General features: G+C 40.1%; 1 protein-coding gene across 3 annotated transcripts in view; it reads left to right on the top strand.

The window, feature by feature from the left end:
* Nucleotides 1-2,507: 2,507 nt before the first annotated feature.
* GRM7 (glutamate metabotropic receptor 7) overlaps nt 2,508-26,485 on the top strand; it is a 940,532-nt gene continuing 916,554 nt past the window's right edge. The window contains exon 1 of one of the 3 annotated variants that reach the window (XM_024982891.2): nt 2,508-3,462. In XM_024982891.2, coding sequence (XP_024838659.1) covers nt 2,944-3,462 — 519 coding nt within the window. In that variant the 5' untranslated portion in view covers nt 2,508-2,943. The remainder of the gene's footprint in view (nt 3,463-26,485) is intronic. The other 2 variants (XR_009492289.1, NM_001076055.3) reach the window with 2 other exon arrangements.

Genomic DNA, 26,485 nt, shown 5'->3' with positions numbered 1-26,485 from the left:
AACTGAAAAAGTCAACTGATATTACTTGTAACACAGCTCTCCAAATATATTTTTGGCACCAAGTTCCCAATATATAGCCTTAAATTAAAAACTCAATGAGGATATAGCCTCTGTCAAGTATAGCCTGAGGTACTGATGCCTAAATACTAGGATCACCATTTGTATGTTCCCAAGTATACCTTTCTATTGCTTTGCTTCTTCCCCCTTTCCAAATTAGCTAATTCTACCTTAATAGGATACCTAGTCTACCTGTTCCATCCTTCTTGTTCCTATATAGTAGAATAGGTGAATTACAAGAGGATTTTTAACTTCAAACAACCAAAATAAAATATTACATAACTGGGAAAAAAAGGCATGTGCGGATCCAAGAGTTCACGTGTTTTAATCAGGCCCCTATCTCTCTCTTCCCCAGCCTTTCTTCTCTCTTCCTTTTCACCTCTCTGGTATCTCTCATTAGAGGATTCAAGTATCTCCGTCTATGTAGCAGCTTCTAGTACAGCTACAGGCTTATACCCTCACAGCTCCAGGGTGGCTGGAAGGAGGCGGGGCCATCGCAGGCAGCGTAAGGTGGCACTTACGTACACTTTATGTAGCAGAGCATCACATCTATGAATGATGGATAATCACACTGTATACAGCGGTAGATTCTTATATTTATAATTTATTATAGTACTGTTTCCTTGAAAATGGCAGTAAAATGTACAAAATCAAATAGTATAACATTGTCCAAAAAATATGCAAAAAGCAATTTCAGGAAAGGGGCCCCTTTTTCTTCTAACTCTGGCACAGTGTCTATTGGACCATGGTAGTTCTGTGTGGCTATCCAAGTTGTCCCACCAGGAGTCCAAGGATTAGCTATGCATGACCATGGTTGGCCTCCGTTTACATCCTTGAACTCATCACTGTAACCAGAAGGTTTTTGTTTTTCGTCCTCAAACTTTAAATACTGAAACCTGCAGGAGGGGCAATATCTGAAAAGAAATTAATGGACTGGACTGTCCCTAGAAGGAAGATAAGTAGGTGATTAAAAGGAAAAAAAATAAGTCCTCTGTATCAGGAAATGTTTGGCCATCAGAAAACAGGTGTTGTGACCCATAAAGGAACAGAGGATATTGATCTAAAAACACTACCATGGCTAAAGGGGTGTGGCCTATTTTTAACAGAGGATTTGAGAGTTAAAAGATAAGTTGTAGAACATTCAATTCAGTTTCCTTATTTTATTGATGGAGAAACTAAAACCGAGACACAGGAACAGACATGCCAAGGTAACACAGGTGGCTGATGGAAGATACAGCTGCTCATGTTCTGACTTTTTAGGTTTATGTGTTGTGTGTGTGTGTGTATTTTGTACAAGGACATTTTTCTTTAGAACATTAACATTAAAGTAAAAAGATAGTCTTGTTTTTGGTTTTCTCTCCACCCTCGATTCAATGTAAGATGGTTTTGCTGCACTCCAACAGTAAGCCACAGAAAGAGTTGAGTTCACCATATGGAGTACACTTTGGTACCACGGACAGAGACATTGCCTTTCTGTAAGCAGGAAAGACAATGTCTAGGGCCACTTGTTGCTTTAAGGGGCCAAGTTTGAGTTGGACCTGAAGGAGGGAACACCTTTGAAAAACAGCTTCCTAACTGCACTAAAAACTGCTCTGGCATCCTGTTTCTTTCCCCTCCCCCCACATCTTCAGTCAGGGAAAAAAAAAAAAAGAATAGCATACTGGATTGATGGGGAGATTTCTGTCTAACCCTCTTTCTTCCTCCGACTGTCATCTCTTCCTTGCTATTTTCTGTCCTCGAAAACCTGACTCCAGCCCAAAAGTATCTCTAGAAGTGGGTAGGAGGGAGCCTTCCACCTGTCAACGCTAGAGGAGAAGGTGCGCTCTGAGGAGTTCTCAGTTGTTCCATCTCTTGCAATGAGAGGAAGAAAAGGAGTGAATCCGCCAGATTTGCTGGAGATCAGGGTTAGTTAGTTCGTCCAGCTCCGGTCACAGTAACCCCTGTAGACCAAGGCTGCACTTCCATTCCCAGCGTTTCTCGTTGTCTTTCCTTACAGGCTAGCCCAGTGTCTGGCTCCAGAGAAGTCTCTGGTTAAAGGTTCTTTACGTCATAAATCAGGTTCCTGTGTGTATGTGTGTTTTTCTTACACAAAACTGGTATAGACGGATTAGCAGTAGAGACTAGGGTCTCCCTACTTCTCTTCACCCTCGACCACAGCATCTTGAACTACCTTGCATTCTCCCGGAGCTCACAGCTCCGGCTCCGACCTCAGGGTTGGGAGCAGTCAGCCCCAGACAGCACCGCCCTGTCCCGGGGCCGAGGCCACCAGTGCCTCGAATGTGTGTGTCAGTGCAGGCGGGCAAGCCAGAGGCTTCTACACTGAGACAGGAGCAGGAATTCAGCTTTCGCTTGCGATCTGCAATCCCCAGATTCCCTGGGGACCGCGAAACTCCCAATCGGAGGCAGCCGCCCCCCCTGCTCCAAGCCGCCCACCCATTCCCCCCTTTACCTCCTCACGCAGCCCCTCCCTGCGTGATGATGCAAACCAGTGGGGAGGGCGGGCTCTGAGAAGGGTGGGGAGAGCCGGAGAGCGAGCGAGGGTGGGAGGGAGTGGGAGGAGGAGGAGAGGGAGCCGAACGACCATTTAAAGCGATAGCAATCCGTGCCCTCTCCCTAGTGCTGGGCTGTTGGAGAGCTCGAGCTGCAAACCGCGGAGCGCGAGCGCGAGCGCGGCGCGCCGGCCGGGGAACCCCAGAGCGCACGGCACCCCAAGCTGGCAGGCTCCGCGGGACCCCCTACCCTCGTCGGCTGCCCCTCCCCGGGCGCCCCCACCGTCCTCGCCAGCAGGAGCTCCTGGGCTTCCCACGAGGAGCTCACCCCAAGGAGCCCGAACCCCGGCGAGCCCGCCACCGTCCCCTCCAGCGCCGCCGCAGCCGCTGGAGCAGCATGGTCCAGCTGGGGAAGCTGCTCCGCGTCCTGACTTTGATGAAGTTCCCCTGCTGCGTGCTGGAGGTGCTCCTGTGCGCGCTGGCGGCGGCGGCGCGCGGCCAGGAGATGTACGCCCCGCACTCCATCCGGATCGAGGGGGACGTCACCCTCGGGGGGCTGTTCCCGGTGCACGCGAAGGGTCCCAGCGGAGTGCCCTGCGGCGACATCAAGAGGGAGAACGGGATCCACAGGCTGGAAGCGATGCTCTACGCCCTGGACCAGATCAACAGCGATCCCAACCTGCTGCCCAACGTGACGCTGGGCGCGCGGATCCTGGACACTTGTTCCAGGGACACTTACGCGCTCGAACAGTCGCTCACTTTCGTCCAGGCGCTCATCCAGAAGGACACCTCCGACGTGCGCTGCACCAACGGCGAGCCTCCAGTTTTCGTCAAGCCTGAGAAAGTAGTTGGAGTGATTGGGGCTTCGGGGAGTTCGGTCTCCATCATGGTAGCCAACATCCTGAGGCTTTTCCAGGTAGGGGGGCGCTCCCACTGGGGCAGAGCGCGCTGTAGCTCCCCGCGCTCTTAATTCTAAAAAAACCACTGGCTAGGACTTGAGGGGCGCGGGGTCAGGTCAGCCTTCGCTCATTGCCACCCTGGAGATCCTGGCGAATCCCTCCCGCCCCACGCGAGGAGGTACTTTCCCCGTTGGGTTCATTTCCCTTTCATCTCTCCCCTGTCCGCGCTCCACTCCATCCGGCTTGACATCCTGGATTTATGGCCCCATTTACAAGAAGCAATCTGCGAAAAACAAGGCGATGATTTAAATGGGTTTGCATTTGAGTGAAATATGGTCCAAAAACTGGCTCGTAAAAGTGCCAGGCTCCTGTGAGAGCCGGTTAAGCGCAAGGAATTTGAAAGATGAGAAGACGCCTCGAAACTGGGCATTTCTCAACTCCCAGCTTCCCAGTCCCATGCCACCCGGCAAGACGCAGCTCCCCAGGAAAATGTCGAGAAAAGATTAGGGAGGCACTTCTTAGACCGAGGGCTAGGTCTTCACCTGCATCTGAATGTTAATTGCCCATTTCTCCCAGGTCGGATTTCCCGACCTGTAGCCTGTCTTTGAGAAGGCATGGGGCAGAAGACGAGGGGGACGGCCCCCAAGTGGGGAGAGGCCACCCACAGACGTGACCCCCAAGTGATTTGCTCTGGGCAGTTTGCACCGTCTAAATTGCATTTGCAATCCAGCCACTGGCAGGAGCTGGGCGATCAGCTTTCTACTCTTGCCTTTCGGAGCCCAGAGATGAGCTCATGCTAACTGCGAAACAAAATAGCTTTCTCTGTCTCCTCCCTCCGCCCATCCTTTCCCACGACCTCCCTAACGCAACCCCCCAACCCAATCCTGGGCTTTGAGGACGATTCTCAGAGGCAGGCGAGAAGGCACCTGGAGGGAGGCAGTAGGGTGCGATGAGCAAGGCTGGGCGTTCCTCCTGCTGGGGTGCAAGAGGGCGACGGCGAAAATGGGAGAAGGCGGATGGGGCAGCTGAGTGATGGGTTGGTTAGTCTACTGCAGTGCTCTCTCTCGCCGCCTGCTCCCGGAGCCTCAGCCCCAGGGCTCGTGCGCTGCACTGGGTATAAATGGATGGCTGTGAATTAAAAAATTGAATTTCAGGGTCCGCGTGACTATGGGTTCCCTTTTCCTTGTTTCTCTGTCTTTCTCACTGTCTCTTTCTCTCCTCGTGTCTCTTTCTCCGTGCTTTTTTTCCCCTCCTCTATTTTTAATCCCCCCTTTCAATTTCTGCCTCTCTTCTCTTTCTCTACCTTTATTTCCAAGGTTTGTTGTTGTCGTTGTTCATCTCTATCTGGAAGTGACATTTTTTTTTTTTTTTAATGCACAGCTCTCTCCCTGCCTGATAGTATCCAAACTCCCTCAATCCCTTCTGAAGATCTTCTGTCTGACCCTTATGCTCACCCTGTCTAGAGAGTTGGCTCCCTCTCAAATGCCTTTCCCTAAGGGTGTTGGGTTTCTGGAGGGGACTCTGGGTGAGAGTGCAGCCATCACCCCCGTCTGCTCCCAGGAGTATGAAGTTTGTGTTTGTGCCAGTAAGAGGGGTGCCTGTCCAAAGCTGCAACCTGGTATGGACCCTCTGATCCTGTGAGCATCCTTAGTCCCTCCCCAGGATGCCATCACAAAGATCTCTAGATGTTTGCAAACCCTAAAGTGCTTGGGGAGGAAGCCTTCACTTTGAGTTGATGCATTCAAGAAGAGCCTGAATTGTTGTAAGCAAAACCCAGAAGCAATTCCTTTACCTCTGAGATTAAGCCAGAGAACCTGAGGAGGCAGTCCTGTAAGGAGGATGAGGCCAGAGGTCGCCTGAAAACCACAGAGGTGACTCACAGAATTTTAACTGGAGCTCTGGGATTTGAAGGCCCATTTGCTCTTTGACATTTTTTTCTTTTATTAATTATTTTACTGCCTATTTCTCTCTTCCCTCAGAGCTTGGGCAATACTGCAGATCGGCCTGCATGTCTAAAACAGAGTGAAATCTTAAAGTCAAGAGAGAGCTTGCAGACTAGGCTCACGGATTGTGTTTGCTGAAAAAGATTCCAGGGGGAACTGATTCCTTCCCTGGTGTGTGGACCTGAGGCCGTTGCAAGAAAAGAAAACGCTTGCCTTGTGCTTAGTTCCCCCATTCCCTGGGCTGGGAAGGAGAGGAACTGAATGCCAGTGTTAGCAGTGTGGGTTGGGACCAAAACCATTCAGAGAAAACACTGTCATTTTCCTCTAATTTGCAAATTACAGCTATTCATGTTGGACTAAACAGCAGAGGGAAAAGAACCCCCAGTTTTCACCTGTATTTATTGAGAAGAGGCTGATAGTAGGAGGGATGCAGCAACTTGTCGCTTGTGCTTTGAGCTCGGTATAAGCGTTGGTGTGGCCATCCCAGTTAACCATTGCCCATGTTTAAATATATATAGAGAGATTTCGACAGTCTCTTCCAATAGCCTTTTTTTTTTTCTTGCATGTGATCTTAGAAACTCATGGCGTGCAAGTCCAACCCCCAGTTTCCCAGCCTCTGTAAAACTGCAAAATGAATAGAGAAAACAGTGGAACACAGACCCATTGTTCAAAGGCACAGTCACTTTGGGGAGAGAGGACAAGAATGGTGGGTGCAGTCTTCTCTGGGATTGCAGAGTTCAGCTCAATTAAGATTGTCCTATATAAAAGAAACTCCTCTAAATGATTGAATTCTTAGTTCTCCAGAGATTCAGGTTTTCTTTTGCCTGGTCACTGTGGGTTGCTGTGGGGGAATATGCCAAACCTATCACTTGAGATAAAAATTTATGGTGAGATAAACTTCTAGGTGGGGGGAAGGAATACTTAGTGACTTAAATGGGGATGCTAAGTACTGAGGGTTGGGGGAAGGAGTAAGAAGATAGTAATAGATGTAACAAATGCTGCAGCTGCCAGCAAAGCCTGGAATGAAGTTCTTTCATGAAAATGAGGACCAGGGCAAGATTGAGTACTCAGATGTAAATAGTGTCTCTGACTTGGAATCCTCCTCTGCCTGCTGGTGGGCCAGAGCTGAGTGAGTGCTCTCTCTCCTCTGTATGCACCCTGTGTTGGTTAGTCAGTGACATGTCAGAGCACAGGAATCATACCCAGTGGATCTTTCAAATCCAGGAATTTGAGGCTAATGAAATTAGTGTGTGGCCAGGGCTCTGCCAACTAGAATTAAGTCACTGCAACAGCCCTGCAATGCATTTTCAGCCTGAAAGAAGCATCAGGGAGGCATTTCTAGAGATTTGTTTCTGAGCCTGTACAAAATAATACTCTCCTAATGCTAAGAAAGATTAAATGTAAATTAATATTGACTATGAGTAACATATTTTTAAAAAATGATCACAGAGTGGGGGATGGCTTAAAAGTGAAGAGCTTACATAATGTGATGTCCAAAAAATAAATCTCCCCTGACCACTGTTTCATGGGCTATAAGTAAGATATATTATAGTGGAAAGTAATGGGAACGTTTTTATTCAAGGCTTCTCTGCTATTGACTTGAGAGCAAACACTCTGAGAGTATAAATTACTCTTGCTGTGTCCTGACTCTGAATGAACAATATTTCATGTTCAGTGACGTGGTCTAAGCTATAGACTTGGGATTGAATGGCATCTGTTTCGGTTGTTTTGTCCTCTCAGGGGCAACTAGATAGAACAAAGTGGTCAACTTGACCCTTGTGGAAGCATATTGCAAATCTAAACCTGAGGCCCTGGTACCATAAATGAAATGCATTTGTAAATTTGTGTTTTCCTTCTGCTCATTGATGCTTGAATATAATCTCAAACTTGGGGGGCAGCATTTTATACATAAGTACAAGGTTTTCTTGCTTCTTTCTTTCTCTCTCTCTTTCTGCAGCTTATGTAATTGATAGAACTGGGCACCTAGGATAATGTGGTGTTACTATAGTGGGAATAAAAAAAAAACTCTTACTCTTAAAAAAAATTCACAGATATAGGTGTCAGTGCCATTTGGAAGAGTCTCTATAACAATTTCTGTCTCCACATTTACTGTGTTTCGGCAAATTTACCTAACAGATGGTGAGTGGGCAATTTTTAAAGGGGCATTTTTTAAAAGAGCAGAAAGGGAAGGAATAGAGACAGGCACATACTATATCTGAAGATACCTCCACAAGTATTTTATGTATATATATATATATATATATATATATATATATATATACACACACACACATATACATATATATATATAAACACACATATACATGCATATATATACTTATACAATTAAAAAGTCTTTGGATATTTTTTTTTCTTCAAGAATTACTGAGATAATGGCTTACTTCAATTTCACAAACATTTAGGATTTAGCAGATTATAAATGCTCTCTTTGTTACAGATAGAAGTTGTATCATGGATTTAAAAGACCACAGTCAATTACACAAAGTGTACTCTAGTCTCAATCCTGCCATTAATTAGCTGTGTTACCTTAGGTCATTCAGTTTTTCCAGGCCTCATTTTTCTCATCAGATATTTATTTTAAAAAAAATGTACTGACGTTTCTAATCTCTGTGTCACAGTTTAGTTTGGAGAAAATCTGTTCTTGTCCAAGCTCCATGATGTCGTATTTCCAGCTCCAGCTTTGAACTTTGAGTGAGTTTGGGGCAACTTTTTAATGATCTTTTCACACAGCTATTTTAGCTAATATTAGTCTAGCTGATTTCACCACTCAAACTTTTTCTTGTGTTCTTCTACCAGTGTGTGCCTTAGTCATATGTATCAAGGCTATTGCAGGAAAAATTGCCTCCTGGGTCAGCTTCCTACGTGGTCATATGACACAGGGCAGGGAGTGGGGACTGTGGATTTTACAGAAGCTGATACAGTTTTCATTATCCACGTCCTCTCCCCTTTCATCTTGCAAAAACAGCAGGCTTTTCTTGGAGAACTGCCAGATAATGACATCCTGCCTCCTCTCTGGCCCTGGGGATGAGTCACAGCAGGTGATTGGTTCATGTGTGGGCATCTAAGTCTCTCGGACTCCTCCTTGAGATTTCTCTCAAAGAAGGATGAGGAAAAAAAGTCTTTTCTCTGTGGAATTTCTAAGCTAAGGAGCCATGTCTCTGGGACTCCCAGTGATCATCCAGCACAAGAAGAGATCTTCTGTAACATAAAGTCTTGCAGAGGTAAGCAGGGCTGAGTGATGGAGAGAAAGCTGGAATTCTGTTGATACTCTGGAACTCCCAAATCCAACTTTGTCTGAATATTTGGCAGCACCCCTGAATTTCCAGTACTTGTCCCTTGAGGTTGTTCTTGTTTGTTTCTGTTTTCAAATTTCCTTTGATGATTTTGAGTTTGTTTTCAGCTGTGTTCAGCTGAAAGCATCATAGCTAAAAGAGCTAATCTTCATTAATGTCAAGTTTGCTTATTGACATTCCTTAGACAAAAAATAATAACTGATATTTTGTTTCAGGAAAATCCGTATAGCCCAGGTTTGAGATATATGAAACTTTGCATCCTCCCCAACTCTATCCAACATTTATTGTTTTACCTTTAAGCATTTATGGAGAAGGAAATGGCAACCCACTCCAGTACCCTTGCCTGGAAAATCCCGTGGACGGAGGAGCCTGGTAGGCTACAGTCCATGGTGTTGCAAAGAGTCAGACACGACTGAGCAACTTCACTTTTAAGTATCTGTGACCATGTATTTCCCATCTTGATGCAGCTGAGAAAGAGAGCAAATACTTCTGATGTAAGCCCTCCTGTTTGGAAGCTTTAGAACAATAGTTGATTCTTATCATTTAAGCAGATCTTTTGCTGATGTCTTCAGAGCACAGAAGCATTTTCATGGCATACTAGAGTACCAAGTACATTAAGCCTGCTCTGCTTCTCACTCTGTTTTAAATTAGTCAAAAAAAGAACACTCTCAAATACATTTTCCCAACAACTAAAATATACATGTGATTATGTTTAGAAGACATTTATGCAACATGTAGTTAGACTAATAAATTAATGAACCTTTTGCCAATTGGCACAGCAAATATATATGTTCAATGTACTTAATTAAAAAGAAGACAATAACCTATTTTTGCAGGCTAAATAATTACCTGAGAAGAGTATTGTGCCTGCACACTTAATATTATAGTATTTCATGCTTGACAAGTAATTTTCTTTCAGTTATATTTACTGCCAAATGTTTCTTGGATCAAGTTATTAAGTTATAAAGTCAAAAGTAAAATGATATGAAATTACAATGATAAAGGAAACATATCTCCCTTTATGAGAAGTTCTAATTTCTTTTCAATATTACTAGCAGTGACCACAGTACTCATTGGAGTTCTTACTGTGAGCCACTGTGTCATGTTTGTTTAGTTCTGACCGTAGTTCTGCAAAGGACGTATAATCACATTGTAAGTCTGAAGAAAGTGATTCTCATAGTCCAAAGTCACCTAGCTAGTAAGTGGCAAAGGCTAGATTCATCTTAGATTTGTCTGACAGTGTGTCGGTTGGTAGTGACTATGAGCACTGCTCAGCTGTTGCACCAAGAAGTGCTTAAAATAATCATAGATTTGCCTACCCTGAAACTGTAGTGATTTAAAGATATCAAAGTTGCTAATTGCTTAACCAAATCTAACATTTTATTTCATTTCTTTAGCAAAATTAATTCTGGGCACCCATAGAAACTTAAGCACACAAATCCTTATCTCCAAAGAACACATGCTTGTTTCCCATTATTCAACAGGTAGCCCTGTGCAGAGGTAATAAATATATAGTAGACTTTTCATACAAATAAATGAGAAAAGATGTTTCTTCTTGTCCTGATTCAGTGCCCATTCATTATGGATTATGATAGTTCTTCCTAAACTTTATTTCATTCACTCCACTCTTTCTATAAACTTCAAGTGAGGGAATCCATCATTCAGATATATGTGCAATGCGAGAGGACTGTATTAATACAATTTCTGGAAGTCAGGTTGATAGAGCACGGGAAGTATATCCTAATAAATGCAACATTAATGTTTGTGTGGGCCGTGAAATGAAGGGTAGGAGAGTTTCCCAGTCTAATGGATTATTTTGTCTATGAAAGTGCTGCACCTTAATAGTCTTATAATTGGTCATTTACAGAGTCTTCCATCTCTGGGTTTTGTGCTTTATTTGCTCTGAGGCTGTTGATTCCTTTTCTCATTCTGGATGGGAGATAGCAATGGAGCCACTTCAGAGAGCTCAGCCTACCTTTTTGTGTTATTCTTCAGTTGAAAATACTTCTATTTGTTAAAGCGCTGTTTAAACATTTTTATCATGTTTTAAACTTGATTGTGTTCTGAAGGTATTAGCACAGGCAGACATAATGGGGGATGTTTTCCAGGAGAAAACATGCTTTTATCAAAGGAATTATCAGAATTTTCATGTAGAGATTAAGAATCAAATTCTAGAGTTAGATAGACCTGAATTAAAATTCATACTCATGACTTATTACCAACCTCATCTTGATCAAACAGATACCACATCTCTCTTTAATTTCCTTATCTTTGAAATGGGAACAAGAGAAGTGTGCCTGATGGAGTTATGCATAAAGCATGTCTGAAAGAATAATCATACAGATAGCACAAGATACACATGGAAATAGTTTAGCATCGAGTTGAGCATGTGATTCATGTTTAATACATTTAAGTGCTATTGTTTTATTATTATTATTATGCTGTCATTAAATATCATTGTTACTTGAATGTCATTATTGTTAAGTCTACTGTAAAATTACAATAATAATCCATGATGAATTCTACTCTTCTGTTTCCTTTGTTTAAATCAATATCTATCTATCTGTGTATATATGTGTGTGTGTATATATATATATATAGAGAGAGAGAGAGAGAGAGAGAGAGAACATTTTATCAGTACTACTCAGTGGACTGAGAATTTCCATGGTGCTGGTTAAAACATATCATTCATTGCATGGATTTGGTGTACTTAGCAGAGAGACTAACAGATTTGAAGTCAGCCATCCCCAAGTGTGAATTCCATGGTGACCCTTTTCTAGCTGTAGAACCTTGAGGAAATCACTTAAACTTTTTGAGCTTTACTACTTACTAGTTTCCCCATCTATATATTTTCCAGAAATACTTACTAAGCATCTTCCTCGTGCACTGTTTTACATGCTTGGACATAGTAAATGAGTAAATTAGACAAGAGCCTTTATGCGTTTCTCTCTCTCCCCCCACCTTTCTTTTCTTGTGCTCTTATTGATAACAGATGGATGTTATAAATAAATTCTATGCTTTGTCACAAGTTGATGGGTTCTATGGGATGAAGAAAAGAATTTGAAGCCACTGAAGAGCCTTGGTTGGGAATGCTAGAGGGGTGTACAGGTGGGTTCTATTTTTAAATAGGGTAGTCAGGCTGGATTTCATAAGTTGACATTTGAGCCAAGACTTGAAGTGAGGGAGTTGTCAGAATGGATTAGGGTGGGGGCATTCCCTGGAAGCAGGAACAGCCGGTGCCCAAACTCTGAGGCATAAATATGCCTGGCAGGTTGGAGGACTATCAAGGAGGCCGCCCCGCTGACTTAGTCAGTGGGGAGGAAGGCGCAGCAGGAGGACTTGAGGTCAGACGAACTGAGTAAGTCCTGGGAGACCATCACATGCATTTTGTCTTTTACTCTAAATGTAGGCAGCCAGAGGCAGGATTTTAGCAAAGGTGTGGCGTGATCTGTCTCTTGTCTGACAAGCATAACTCTATCTGTGGTCTTGAGGAAGAGGGAGAGAGCAGAATCAGGGAGCCTCTCAGGAGGCGATTATAGCCTCCATGAGGTCCATGTGCCGGGATGTTGATGGCCAGTGTTCTCAGAAGTGGTGCATCGGGGAGATTGTGACAGCATTTCCTGGTAGATTAAGTGTGAGAATGGAGAAAAAGGGGTCAAGGGTGAAATCAAGATTTAGTGCCTGCACAACTAGAAAGGTGTGGTTACTATCACATAAAATGGAAAAAGTTTAGGGTAGAGCATACGTTAGGGGATTAAAGGTTTTGGAGGTATAAGACAATATTTTTCTTGACACCCAAGTAGAGATGCTGAACACAGAGTCAGATACACAAGTCTACAGTTCTCATGAAAGGTCTAAGCTAGAAATACATTTTACTAAAATGGAGATATTAAGAACAATTACATGGAAGCACTATTTTAAAGATAAAATGAAGTGATGTAGTTAACACTGTCTTCTCAACACTTTTAACAACTCTTAGCTAAAATAGCAGTCTGAAATGAAATACCTATAGGTTTTATTGCTTGTTTTTACAGTAAAACTGAATAAAATGTTGTCACAGTTATTTTATTAGTAATAATATTTGTGACACAGTTGTTTTAGTTAAGGCACCCTGACTACAAAGGTTTAGAATAAACCTTTCAGTCTCCAAATTTTCACTGCTAGTGTACTTGAAACTGTGTCTTGTAACATTTAAGTTAGTTGTAATAGAGTACCTCTTTAAATAGAAGTAATTCTGAACTATCCAGATCAATGCAGTCTTATATACCCTTATATATAATTATTGTTTTATGATCCATCAAACTCACTTGAAAATTTGTATCACTGATAAATGAGAATCTAAGCATTTACTCATATATTCAAGGGAAAATTGTACTTGTCATTTCCATTTGGGTCCCTACTTTGAACAATTTTGCCAGACATTGCACATTTTCCCTTCACTGTGCAATTGAAACATGACAGGGGAAATATTATCTTACTGGTTTTGAGTTCCCCTTATTGTTGTTGTTCGGTCGCCCAGTCACGTCTGATCTTTGCGACCTCATGAACTGCAGCACGCCGGGCCTCTCTGAGTTCCCCTTAGCTATCTGCAAATCCTTAAACCGACTTTGTGGCTTAACCAAAATTCTCTTCCATATTCATTCCACTAGCAGCTATTGGTCTAGGCATGTACTTATACTAAAAAATGCATGACCACGTTGTCTCTACACATCTATAATTTTATGTTAACACTATCATTATGTAAGCTATATTTTAATTGTAATTATAACAAATTTTACATCAACACATCCATTTCTAGTGTTCATCTAGTGTTCAAGGAGAGAACAGAATGTAGTAAATTTTATCAAAATATACCATCTGAAGAATAGAACAGAGGGTAATTGTCTAATTCTGTATTCACTATAATTAAGTTCAGTGGAGTTGGCATAATAGAATTAAGATGAAAAAAAAAAATAGATGTTGAGGTACCATGGCTCCCTCTCCTAACACACCCTTTTCATATCGGAGAGCAGCAGTGTAGCAGCTTTTTGTACAGAAATGGAGACAGGAAGAGGCCAGAGGATGAATGACAGGCACAAGTAGGGTTAAACTATGAAGAGTAATATGGAAATGAAATTTCGCTGTTGGCTTTGGTGAGTGGGGGAGATGTATCAGCATTTGTGCCTACTTTGATCACATTTTCTGGAACAGTTAAGCCCAGCGTCAACCATACTGTCCCATTGTCCTCATAAGTAGGAACATACTGTTACTCGAACCTTTGCTTCCTGTTTCTTGATGATTGGTTGAGAAGATTATCACAGGGACTGCATCTTGTGAGTAACTACATTGTTTTGAAAAGATTGAAATGCACTTAAGAGTGGTAACTCCAACTGTCCTCTTTCTTGATCTTGGACTATTTAAGTCTGGAGTGTAGCAGTAGGTTATGGGGGAGTATTATTGGAATTTTTGGTTATGCATAATGGTTATAGCATGATGGTTAGGAATGTAGATGTTAGTTCAGATCCTGACTTTCCATTTACTAACCGTACGAGCTTGGAAAATTTACCTGATTACCTGAACCTCAGTATCCCTATTTATAAAATGATGATAATAACATTCTATCATTATAGGATGGTTCTCAAGTTTAAAATGAAGTTACCTATGCCAAGCGCTTAATACAATGCCTGGAGCACACTAAAGTTGTTATTATCAGTATTATTGTTATTATCACAATGCCAGGTACTATTTTTCCTATACCCTTATTCTGTTATCTTCTGTCCCCTTTCATTCCTTTCTTGTTTCTGTATGAAGGTAGGCTTGTCACAGAGCATTTTCTTTCACTGATTCTGACCCCTAGTCATCAAGGTGACTGAACCTCGACCCTGCATTCATTGCTGTTCATTGAAACAATCCCTGTTTTGAGAAGTTGGATGTTGAAGCCAAGTGAGGTCAAAGAGAGAGAAATATTCAAGACATCTTCACTCAGGGGCTAAGGGAAATATTCAGGATTCAGATGAAGAATCAGGCAAAGGGCACCATGCTTAATTTCCTACTGTAGTGATTAAGAACAAGTCAGACAGGCTAGGTTTAAACTCACTTCCATTAGGCTGGCAATGGGACCTTAGGTGTTTTTGTAAGTCCTATATAAGCCTGAGCTTCAATCTGAAAGAGAGCAGTGACATTATCAGGACCTATCATATAGCCTTGTTGTAATAAGTGAAAAATCCTTTTTAAAGTGTTCAGTACACTGTTTTGCATCTAGTAAGAACTTAGTAAGTTGTAACTTCATTGACTACTACCACTCTTAATATTGTTAAGTAGCTGACCAAATCCTAGGCCCATTCTTTTCTTAAATTGCACATAAACACTTGGACAACCAGCTAACATTTATCAAGTGTTGCTTTTATAGAAACCCTCATGAATCCAAAGGTGCTTTTAACACTCTCCCATTCAGAGCGTGTTCTGGAGATGGAATCAACACAGCACTGCCTCCATCATCACTGCCATTGCTGTCACTGTGCTCCCTTTCCGAGTGCCTTCTGTGTGCTGGGCACCACGTTTAGCCCTCTGTTTACACTATATCCTGTTGTTCTCACCTCAGGTGACATCATCCCCAATTTTCAGATAAAGACACTGAGGTGTTGGAAATGTAAGAAACTTGACCCACAGCAAAAGATGGAGGCAGGGAATTCAAATCTCTTTTCTCTCTGACTTCAAGAACCCTTAAATATTAGTATACTATCCATACTACATCTGGTGAAGAAAATCTGCTTCCCTCCACTCTAGTTAGTGTAGAAACAATTCTCAATCCCCATATTCCTCTATTGCCCACGCCACTGTGACATCAGGACTAGTAGGGAGAAGCGACCTCTTCAAAGACAAAGGCAACCTAATCTCTTTCTGCCTTTCCAGAATGAACTAACCAACATTTTCTTTCCTTCTTAAGACTCCCCACATGTTCCTTTTGGTATTTACCTTGGCCTTTTTGAATTCTGACATTCTGTACATGACTCAGCCACTCTACCTAATGCGAGTTTATCGGGGTCAAGTATAGAGTCTTACTCATCCTGAAGCCCAATTACACCCCTGTAACATCTCACTCTGCTTTTCTTCTTAAAGGACATCTGCAGATATTTGTTTGAATTTTGTTGAATTGTTCTCATCAATACTACATTAAAAGTTGTATAGAAAGTACTTTCCTGTCAGAAAAGCCATCTAAATAAATTTCTAGATGGTTACTTTTTGTAGGATTATTATAGAGGTTATGGATCTTCAGGGAATATCTTTTAGATTAAGTTCTTCATATCACCTTATTTTTACATAGAATGATACATCTGAATTTTCTCTATCAAACCTGTGTGGCTTCACTGGCTTATAACTTAGCTTTTTGGTTGCATCTTGTTGACTTTTCCACTTACAATGATATTCGAGCCTGGTATTGATGGGGTTCAGTGGGAAAACACATCTTAAGGCCATGAATTGGTTTTGTAGAGAACTAACATAAAAAACTAACGTTTTATCATATTCTGCAGAACTCATGAATTTTTTTTAAATTCTATAATTCCATTCTTTCAAGGAGTATAAAACCAATTTCAAAATGTTTATCCTAATTTGTTCACCTCCTCCTTCTTAGTCTTAGTGAGAAGAGAATAAACTGAATGGAAAAAAGTCATTATGACCACTGAGGCCACAAGGAAATGAGTCAGTGCCTGAGTATTATTTTCATCTCTCCCCTATGCGTGTGGTCTAAGGTCTTGAATGGTTAGTAGGTGAAAATTACCTAGTTGATCATTGCTAATGGATTGTGTCATTTAATCCCCTGGTAGTCATTCAATGAAAGTATGTATTATTATGGTATCTTATAGAGCACATGCATGGAGCCTAGACTCAGCAACAGTTATTTGCTCATTAAAATATGGATTTTGGACTTGGGTCTCTGACTTCTAAAGCACTTCTAGTGATTTTTACCACTAAATTAAAGTTGTAAAACTCTGAGAGTAGATAGCTTCTAAAATTTCCTCACCTCTAAGTTTTTAGAATTAAATTTTCATATGATTTACAGTCTTAACAGTTGACGGATAGGAGAAATACCAGCCTGTTAAATGGAATTTTCCTTAAATAAGCCTGTTTTATGACACCAAATCACTCATTCATTCCCTCAGGGTATATTGGATATTCTCTCTGTGCAAAGACATTTTAGGCCTCACAGTGGAGTGAGCTCCCCTTCTATAGACTCTCCCACAGCTTCAGAGAAGCCTTGCACTGTACAGATGGGGTCTTGGTGATGGAAGCCTGGTTTGTCCCCCACTGATAAAACTAAGACATACTCACATTAGTTCACAGGCCTCTTGAACCCATGGTGTAACAGTACAAATGAACCTTACCATTTTGCCTGCAATTAATGATATGAAGGCTTTGGATTTGGATATAGAAAGTGGATGCAATCATGGGCTTGTTGGTTATACATGTGTATGCGTATCATATGTTATCAGCCTGCAGCTACCTGCCAGCCACCACTACTATGTTTCACAGACTAAATAGATACATTCTTATCTCTTCTATGGATAAGCTCTTGACAATATATTTAATATATATATTTAATATATTTATAACATATATATATACTGTTAAATATATTTAGTATATATATATACTGTTAAATATATATAGTTACTAGAGCCTCCCCCAATAAATATATCATTGGCTAACCAATGGTTTCTCAAATATGCTAATTAAACCACCTTTAAAGTAGACTGACATACCACTGCCTATAGTAGACAGTGGCATTCTTTAGAAATCTTAGGGGAAAATGCCACCAGGTACACATTTTTTAATTTATGACTGTCCATATATATATATGAGCAATTTTATATATGTGTATATACTTGTTCATACATATGAATGATTTAAAATTGAAGATATACTTAAATTTAAATTTTGAGGATGTATTTCTATGTTTTCTGTTAGCAGGTAGCAAATGAAATTATTAGCAGATTCATACAGCAGGGAAATAACCAATCAGATTTAATTCAATAAGTTGCTTTTTTTGGTAAATTTATGGTTGTGGTTATTATATATATAATACATTTGCTGAAGAAAATAGTTCTACTGCTTTTACACAAAATTAAAATCATTTAATATGTATACAGTGTGTCTCAAATGTCTTAGTACAGTTTTGATATTTAATATCATCAGAAGTAATAGAATTAGAAACATGCCCCCAAAACCATGTAAAGGTATAATTACCTTCATTTCCCTTATATTTTTGAGACTTCTGGAAAATAAATATTTAATTGTATTATCTATTTCTATCTAAGGATAGCAACTAGGAAAACAAATTTTATTTTAAAAAGTCAATATTAAAATATGTTATTTAAGATGATCAAAACTAAGGAAGTGGTGAAGAAATTCAAAATTTTAAACTTTACAATGGTGCTTTTTTATGAATGTATAGTACTTCTTCTGAAGGAATTAATCTTTTAAAAATATAATTTATTTTTATTGATGTATAATGTGTTAATTACTGATATAAAGTGACTCAGCTATACATATACACACACACACACACACACACACACACACACATTCTTTTTCCTATTATTTTCTATTATGTTTTATCATAGGATACTGAATAGAGTTAGTTCCCTGTGCTCTACAGTAGGGCCTTGTTGTTTATCCATCCTATATATAATAGTTTGCATAAGCTAATCCCAAACTCCCAATCCATCCTTCCCCCCTGACCCTCCCCCTTGGCAACCAACAGTCTGCTCTCTATATCCCTGATTCTGTTTCATAGAGAGGTTAATTTATGTTATATTTTAGATTCCACATATAAGTAATATCATATATTGTTTTTCTTTCTCTTTCTGATTTACTTCACTTAGTATGATAATCTCATTGCATCTTTGTTCCTACAAGTGGGATCACTGCATTCTTTTTTATGGCTGAGTAGTATTCCGTTGCATATATGTACTACATCTTCTTTCTGCATTCATCTGTCAGTAGACATTTAGGTTGCTTCCATATCTTGGCTATTGTGAAGAGTGCTGCTATGAGCATGGGTGCAGGTTATCTTTTCAGATAGACTTTTTTCTGGGTACATGCTCAGGGGTGAGATTCCTGAGTCACATGGCAACTCTATTTTTAGTTTTATGAGGAATCTCCATACTGTTTTCCACAGTGGTTGCACCAACTTACCATTCTACCAACAGTGTAGGAGGGTTTCCGTTTCTCCACACCCTCTCCAGCATTTGTTATTTGTGGACTTTTTAATGATGGCCATTCTGACTGCTGTAAGGTGGTACCTCACTGTAGTTTCGATTTGCATTTCCCTGATAATTAGTGATGCTGAGCATGTTTTCATCTGTATTCCTCTTTAGAGAAGAAATGTCTATTTAGGTCTTCTGCTCATTTTTTGATTGGGTTTTGTTTTTATGTTGTCAAGATGTATAAGCTATTTGTGTATTTTGAAAATTAAGCCTTATCAGTTGCATTGTTTGCAAATATTTTCTCCCATTGTGTAGGTTGTCTTTTAGTTTTGTTTGCAGTTTTCTTTGCTGTGCAAAAACTTGTAAGCTTCATTTATGTCCTTTTTTTGTTTGTTTGTTTTTATTTCTATTGCCCTGGGACACTGACCCAAGAAAACATTGGTACAATTTATGTCAGAGATTGTTTTGCCTATGTTCTCTTCAATGAGTTTTATGATTTCATGTCTTATGTTTAAGTCTTTAAGCCATTTCGAGTTTATTTTCATTCATGGTGAAAGTGTGTATTCTAACTTCATTGATTTACAACTTTTTCAACACCACTTGCTGAAGAGACCATCTTTTTCCCATTGTATATTCTTACCTCCTTTGTTGAAGGTTAATTGGCTGTGGGTATGTGAGTTCATTTCTGGTTTATTTATGTCTATTTTTGTGCTAATGCTACACTGTTTTGATTAGTGTAGCTTTGTAGTATTGTCTGAAGTCTGGGCTGGTGATGCCTTCTGCCTTGTTCTTTTTCTTCAGGATTACTTTGGCAATTATAGGCCTTTTATGATTCCATATTACTCTTAGGATTATTTATTCTAGTTCTGTGAAAATGTCATGGGTGATTTGATAGGGATTACATTAAATCTGTAGATTACTTTGGGTAGTATGGCCATTTTAACAATATTAATTCTTCCAATCCAAGAGCATGGGATGTCTTTCCGTTTCTTTGAATCATTTTCAATTTCCTTTATTAATGTTTTGTAGTTTTCAGCATATAAATCGTTCACCTCATTGGTATTTTATTTCTGGGGTTGTGATTTTAAAAGGTATCATTTCTTTACATTACATCCTTTTTCTGATATTTCATTGTTGGTGCAAAGAAATGCAACCTATTTCTGTATGTTAATCTTGTATCCTTTTACCTTGCTGAAATCAGTCATTAGTTCTTGCACTTTTTGTGTGGTGTCTTTAGGGTTTTCTGTATATTGTACCATATTATCTGCATATAATGACAATTTTCCCTCTCCCTGAAGGAATTCATGTTTAAGTTCTACTAAGACTTTTGGGATGTCTATTTAATGAGCCACTACTCTGGCCTGAAATTGCTCTATACACTAGAGATTCTAGAATTAGCATAATAAAAACAATAATGCAGATAACAGCAAAAAGCATTCACAAACCTTTCTTGCAAGGAAGCAAAGTCACCAGGGGCAGGGAGGAAAACAAGTGAATCACACGGTCAAAATGGCAGAAATTCTCAAACATTAACGTGCTGAAGAGTCATAACAGGCATGTTAACCAGGGAGATTACAAGATCCCTTCTCCAACTGATCAGGTGTAAAGTCCCATAACTCTCCTTTTGGTAAATGCATTTGGGAGAGTCTCAGACAGATGTTCTCAGTTGTCATCAACCTTCAGTGTGTATCGAATTCACCTGAGAGTGTTATCATGACACAGATTGCTGAGGTCCAGTGCCACAGTTCTAACCAGTTTCCGGATGGGGCTGATATTATTGGCCCAGGGGGCACATACTGAGAACCACCTTTCAAAACTCTGCAGTATGGGATGGTATGTGTTGTGAATGAGACAGGCACAGAGAACCATAGGAGAGCAGAGGGGCTTTGCTTCAAATTAGCCAAAGGTAAAATCAGTAGCTAGAATTGGTAGACCCAAGAAAAGTTATCAGAATTTTACCTACATTTGCTCATTTAATCCTTTCACTAAAGCACATAGGTGCTACTTAGTGTTCCTGTTTATTAGAGAATCCAGAGGAGGCAATTATTTTGCCTGAGTCCTAAACTGGTAAGTAACAGGTTAAGAATTCAAGTCTAGGAAGTCAGATTCCAGAGCCCACACCCTTAACTGTTCTGCATGTAGAGAGGGGTAAAATGTTGTCACTGAAGGCTTCCTGGGACACTGGTCTCTGAGTGTAGATAGAAGGACGAGTGCACATAAATACTATTATTTGTGTGTGTGTGTGTGGCAGCAGTGTGGGGAGGAAGTATCAGGACTTCCAGAAGAATGAGCCCTCCCCACACATCTACTCTAAGCAAGTCTACTTATCAGGAGTCTGGAACAGGAGTATGACTGTGGGGTACTGAGAAGGGTTCTAGAAACCCAAGGTTAGAATTCCCTATCAGTTTGTAACTAACAAAAAGTGGATGAATGACTTGTCTTACTTTCTACGTGTAGCTGGGAGTTTGGATACAGTCCCTACAGTGTTTGTCTAGCTGCTGAGGAATGTCAGTGGGGGACTGAGTTGCTTGGATATTCCAGCTATCACATCTCTAGCATGTCCCTGTGGTCCACATAGTTTCAAAGGGACTCCAGAATCTCTAAGAGTGTTCCAACCATCTGAGCAGGAAGAAAGAAAAGTGAAAAAGAAATTAAGTAATATTAAAAAAAAAAAAGGAAGTGTCTAAATCAGGGAGCAAATTACTTGCCACAAATGATCAGCAGACTTCCTCTTAGAGATATATCAGCTAGGGCTTTAAATGGCCACCGTAGCCTTAAAGGTAATGGGGTCTCCTAAACCAGGACTCTGATACTGAGGAATAATAGAAGAGTGGCATTGATTAGCAGTGTCTGCACATATTTCCTCCCTCAAACAAATATTATCCCCAAACTATTTTTTCATATATTTTACTTTAAAGAATGGAGAGGAAACATTACTTATCTGTAAATAGCCTCTTAGAAAGGGTACAGTTATATAATTACACAACCCCCTGGAGAGCTCCTTTCTTCTAACATCTCTTTGAAAACTGTTCAAGGTAAAGGACATTTCTATCTTAATTTAGTAACTCGGAGTTGATTATCTTGGATTAACAGCCTCTTTCTGCAGATATCCTGTCGGGATTTAGAAAATTCTAGAAGTGGACAGAGAAGTTTTATGGTACACGTACAAGCGATATGCATCTCTTTGAAATAAAATCCATTTAGGGACAAAAAGGCATTTCACGTCTTTGCTATATGTTTTCACAAAATTTCCTTTCCAGTGCCATCCATTTCTCCCATCTGAATTCGTTATTACTAAACATTCTTCAGCACGTCGTCTCTCACTCTCTCTTTGGTCAGAAGTGTTCTCTGGGTCCTCACCCTTCTTCTCATCTCTTATGTGAACTCAGCCATCTGAAACTAAAGCAACTGGCCTGCTATGACTTCTCCATATCTTGAAGAACCAGTCTTTGTGGGAAAAAAAAAAATTACTAACTAAAAAGGTAAAATACATCCAATCTTTCTGAGAATTACACAACCAAGAAAGAGAATAAGCACTGGAAGAAACTTATTTTATTTTACAGATATTTTACAGGCAAATGAGGTTTAAAGAAAAAATGCATTAGTTAAACTAAGTAATAAACCTTAGACCTCAGTGGAGCAACACATCAAAAGTTCATTTCTTAGTCATTCAGAAGTTCAATATGGACTTTGGCGGTCTGAGGGTCAGTTTTCTGCTCAGTGTTTTCAGGGACTCACCACCTTCATCATGTAGCTCTACATTTGTCCTAAAAGGGAAAGGAGACGGGAAGTTGTAAGCTACACTTATCAACTCATTGCCCTTCAGATATAAACTCTGCATGTCACCTCTGGTCACATTCTTTAGAACAAAACTATACCCAGATGCAAGTGAACATGGAGAATATCGTTCCTGGCTTGGTCCTAGTGATGCCTCGCCAATCTAGAGGAGCTGGCTAAGATGTAGTCAACAGCTGGTTGTTTCTACCACAATGAGGGATTGGTCTGAGACTGGATTAAGTATGTGTGTGGTGTATATACATGTAATACATGCAAACATATATGTATACATGTGTACATGTACAAGGCAATGGCACCCCACTCCAGTACTCTTGCCTGGAAAATCACATGGACAGAGGAGCCTGGTAGACTGCAGTCCATGGGGTCGCTGAGGGTCAGACACGACTGAGCGACTTCACTTTCACTTTTCACTTTCATGCATTGGAGAAGGAAATGGCAACCCACTCCAGTGTTCTTGCCTGGAGAATCCCAGGGATGGGGGAGCCTGGTGGGCTGCCTTTTTTGGGGTCGCACAGAGTTGGACACAACTAAAGTGACTCAGCAGCACATAGCTGCATTAGTATGAGCTGACACTTGAGGCTTCTGCCTTGTAAAATTATACAAACTGCCTCTCTTTCCTGGTTCACAATGACTACTAGTATTTCCTTTCATCCTGCTAGTTCATCCTCACCTTTCAGTATCACATGAAAATTATGAAAGAAATTATTTCTAAGTTTCCAATGCTTTTAATAATAGAATACTCAAACCCTGACAATTTTACTATGTGAAACTTTTGCCAACCTAAAATGGTTAATTTATGAAAAGTAATTTAGATTGATACAAAGAAAAAATGAGCTGATATATATATATATATATTTTACACAAATACCCAGAGCCAAGGTGCAACATAAATGGAATATTGGAGGAATTTAAATCCTCTTGGTGTAAATTTAAATATTTTTAATTGTAAAAATAATATAAATTCATTGCATAAACCCCCAAATTGAAAGATTTAAAGAAAAGAAAAGTAAACTCAATCCCATTTCTGATAAATCATCTCTGTAACATTTTTGAGGTTATCTTTTCAGATTTCTTATAACAAGTGTGCATATAAATACAATTCAAGCATAAACTATCTTTAATTATTATGTCAAACTACAAATTGTCTCTAAATAACATATTTTTATTTAGTAATATATTATACTCATGATTTCATATCACCTAATAGAAATCTGCATCATATTTTTAATGGTTAAGCAGCATTCTATTATTTATTCTACCAGTCCTTACTTCTCAAAATTTAGATTATTCATGTTTTGCTTTGCTAAATAATGAGAGAAGCATCTTTGTTCATTTGTCTTCGAGCGTTTGTTTATTTATTCCCTTAGAATGGACTTCTAGAACTAGAATGGCTGCTTGTCAGTTCTGGTGCATACCACACTATTGCCTTCCAGAATGGTTACCTTGCCTTTTGTTTCCACTAGCAATTTAACATCTGGTAAGATTTCTTATACTCATTAGTACCAGCAGTATCAATACTGATACCAATATCAATATTATTATCAATTAAAAAAATTTGTCATTCTAGTGAGTAAAATATGACACCTGAAATATTTTATTATATTTCTTTGATAATAGCAAGATTGAACATACTTTTATATCTTTATTGGCTGTTAAGACTTTTATTGGAGAAGGCAATGGCACCCCACTCCAGTACTCTTGCCTGGAAAATCCCATGGACGGAGGAGCCTGGTAGGCTGCAGTCCATGGGGTCGCTAAGAGTCGGACACGACTGAGCGACTTCACTTTTACTTTTCACTTTCATGCTTTGGAGAAGGAAATGGCAACCCACTCCGGTGTTCTTGCCTGGAGAATCCCAGGGACGGGGGAGCCTGGTGGGCTGCCGTCTATGGGGTCGCACAGAGTCGGACACGACTGAAGCGACTTAGCAGCAGCAGCAAGACTTTTATCCATTTTTCATCATTGATTTATAACAATCTTTTACATATCAGTGTGTTGATTTTGTTTATTATAAATGCAGTTTTTTTCCTTTAACTTAATTTTATTTTGTGTGTGTTGAACTTTAACATTTTTGAGTCTGTTCAAAAACCCTTTAATGAAAACAACAAATGTGCAGAATCAGTCATTCTCTTGCATTTCGTAATCAATGTATTTCCTTCTGGGCAAGATGGAAATGTCAGTCCTTACTTCACCTTGTGGTTGGAAAGAATCTATCCCCTTGGAAAGGGACGATAGTCTCCACGATGCAAAAATGGAAGATTTTATAGGGTAGGTGGGGTCGGCAGAAGAAAAGGCCCTAAATTACACTCCTCTGGTGGTGGCCTTATTTGTAAAAAAAATGGCATTTGAGGTTGTGTGACCACCGTCAGATAAACAAAATTAATTTTTAGCATGAAATACTAATATCAGCAAGAAAAGGCCAGGATAGGCTGACAGCAAGAAGTGAGGGTTTATGGGAGTGAGGCACAGCCTCTGTTTCCTCAAAAACAACTAGAAATTTAAACTCTGGGGCTCCTACTTGACCCAGTAAGCCTGTCTAGTATGTGTTTCCAGGGAGGATGAGTAGACTCAGAAGTCCAGGAATTCATCCTTGGTCCCCTCTGGGAATGAACAGAGGTGATCGATCTGTGCTCTGGAGACTTGGATATCCCCACATAGTCCTCAAAGTCATGGTGAGACAAAATGCCAATACCAATGATCCTAATGACAGTATCAATGAGGTGACAATGAGTCCTTTCAATGACCCAGCATGTGTCTGCACTGTGCCATCCATTAGTAAGTGGGCAAAGCCACTTGACAGATCTATCTGGTACAATGAATGAATCTGACACTCATATTTTGAAAAACTGAAATTGTATCCATTTGTCAAGAACAGTGGCTACTTGTGCTGCTTTATACCCCCAGTTGGAACTAGATGACACTGCAGGCTGTAAGGTGTTCCTGCATTTCACCCCTGGAGCTGTTAAAAAACTGAAGAAGCTGCATCATGAGTGGTTAGCTCCTTGTCACCAAGAATAGTAAAGTAGATTTGTATTATTAACAGTTAAAGAGATTATAAGGTCTACAATTATTGTATTCATAGAGCATCCAAGTTACTCTAAAGAAATCCTAACATTATATTAGGACAGTTTTGAATATTTTTATTTGATTAGCCATAATCTTCTAATTATAGTGTCCCTTACCATTTTGACCATTGAAACTTGGTCTCATTTTCTTGTAGACTACCTAAGTGATCTTGGGCAAGTCAGTAACCTTTATATGAAATAGAAATAATATTACATGCTTTGAAGGACTGCAGAAAGTTGATCACCAATGTTCATCATGTGCCTAGTAGATAGTCTGGCCCATAATAACTACTTGGTTAATTGAAGATGTTGTTAGCTTCATTTTTAATTTTATTTCCAAACATTGCTCTTTATTTTTGGAAATCTAAAATTTATTCTGAGAGTGGAGGCCTTAGGCAACTCAGAAAGTTGTCTGGACTCCTCCAATATTCTCCATATATCCCTTACGTCTATCTCTATATCATTTATATTAATGGAATAAATGATCTTTGGCATGGTGATTCCAGGGTGATGAGAAGCTAGGTGGAGGTGGACCCAGGGAAATATAGGTTTCCATGCCCAGTGCAAGTGTGGAAAAGGTGTTATTCCTGCATTATTGAGGAAATAAAGGATAACCAACTCAAAAGCAAAGGAGAATTCAACTCTGGGTTGGGAGGTAAGAGATTTCATTTCCTGCTGTGTTTATCCTACAGATGCCCACAGGAACTTTTATGTTCTTTAGCAAGAATTTACA

Source organism: Bos taurus, chromosome 22 (genome assembly GCF_002263795.3).
Source record: "Bos taurus isolate L1 Dominette 01449 registration number 42190680 breed Hereford chromosome 22, ARS-UCD2.0, whole genome shotgun sequence".
NCBI classification, from domain to species: Eukaryota; Metazoa; Chordata; class Mammalia; order Artiodactyla; family Bovidae; genus Bos; species Bos taurus.
The sequence above is the reverse complement of the archived record's forward strand: the minus strand, read 5'-3'. Positions and strand labels throughout refer to the sequence as shown.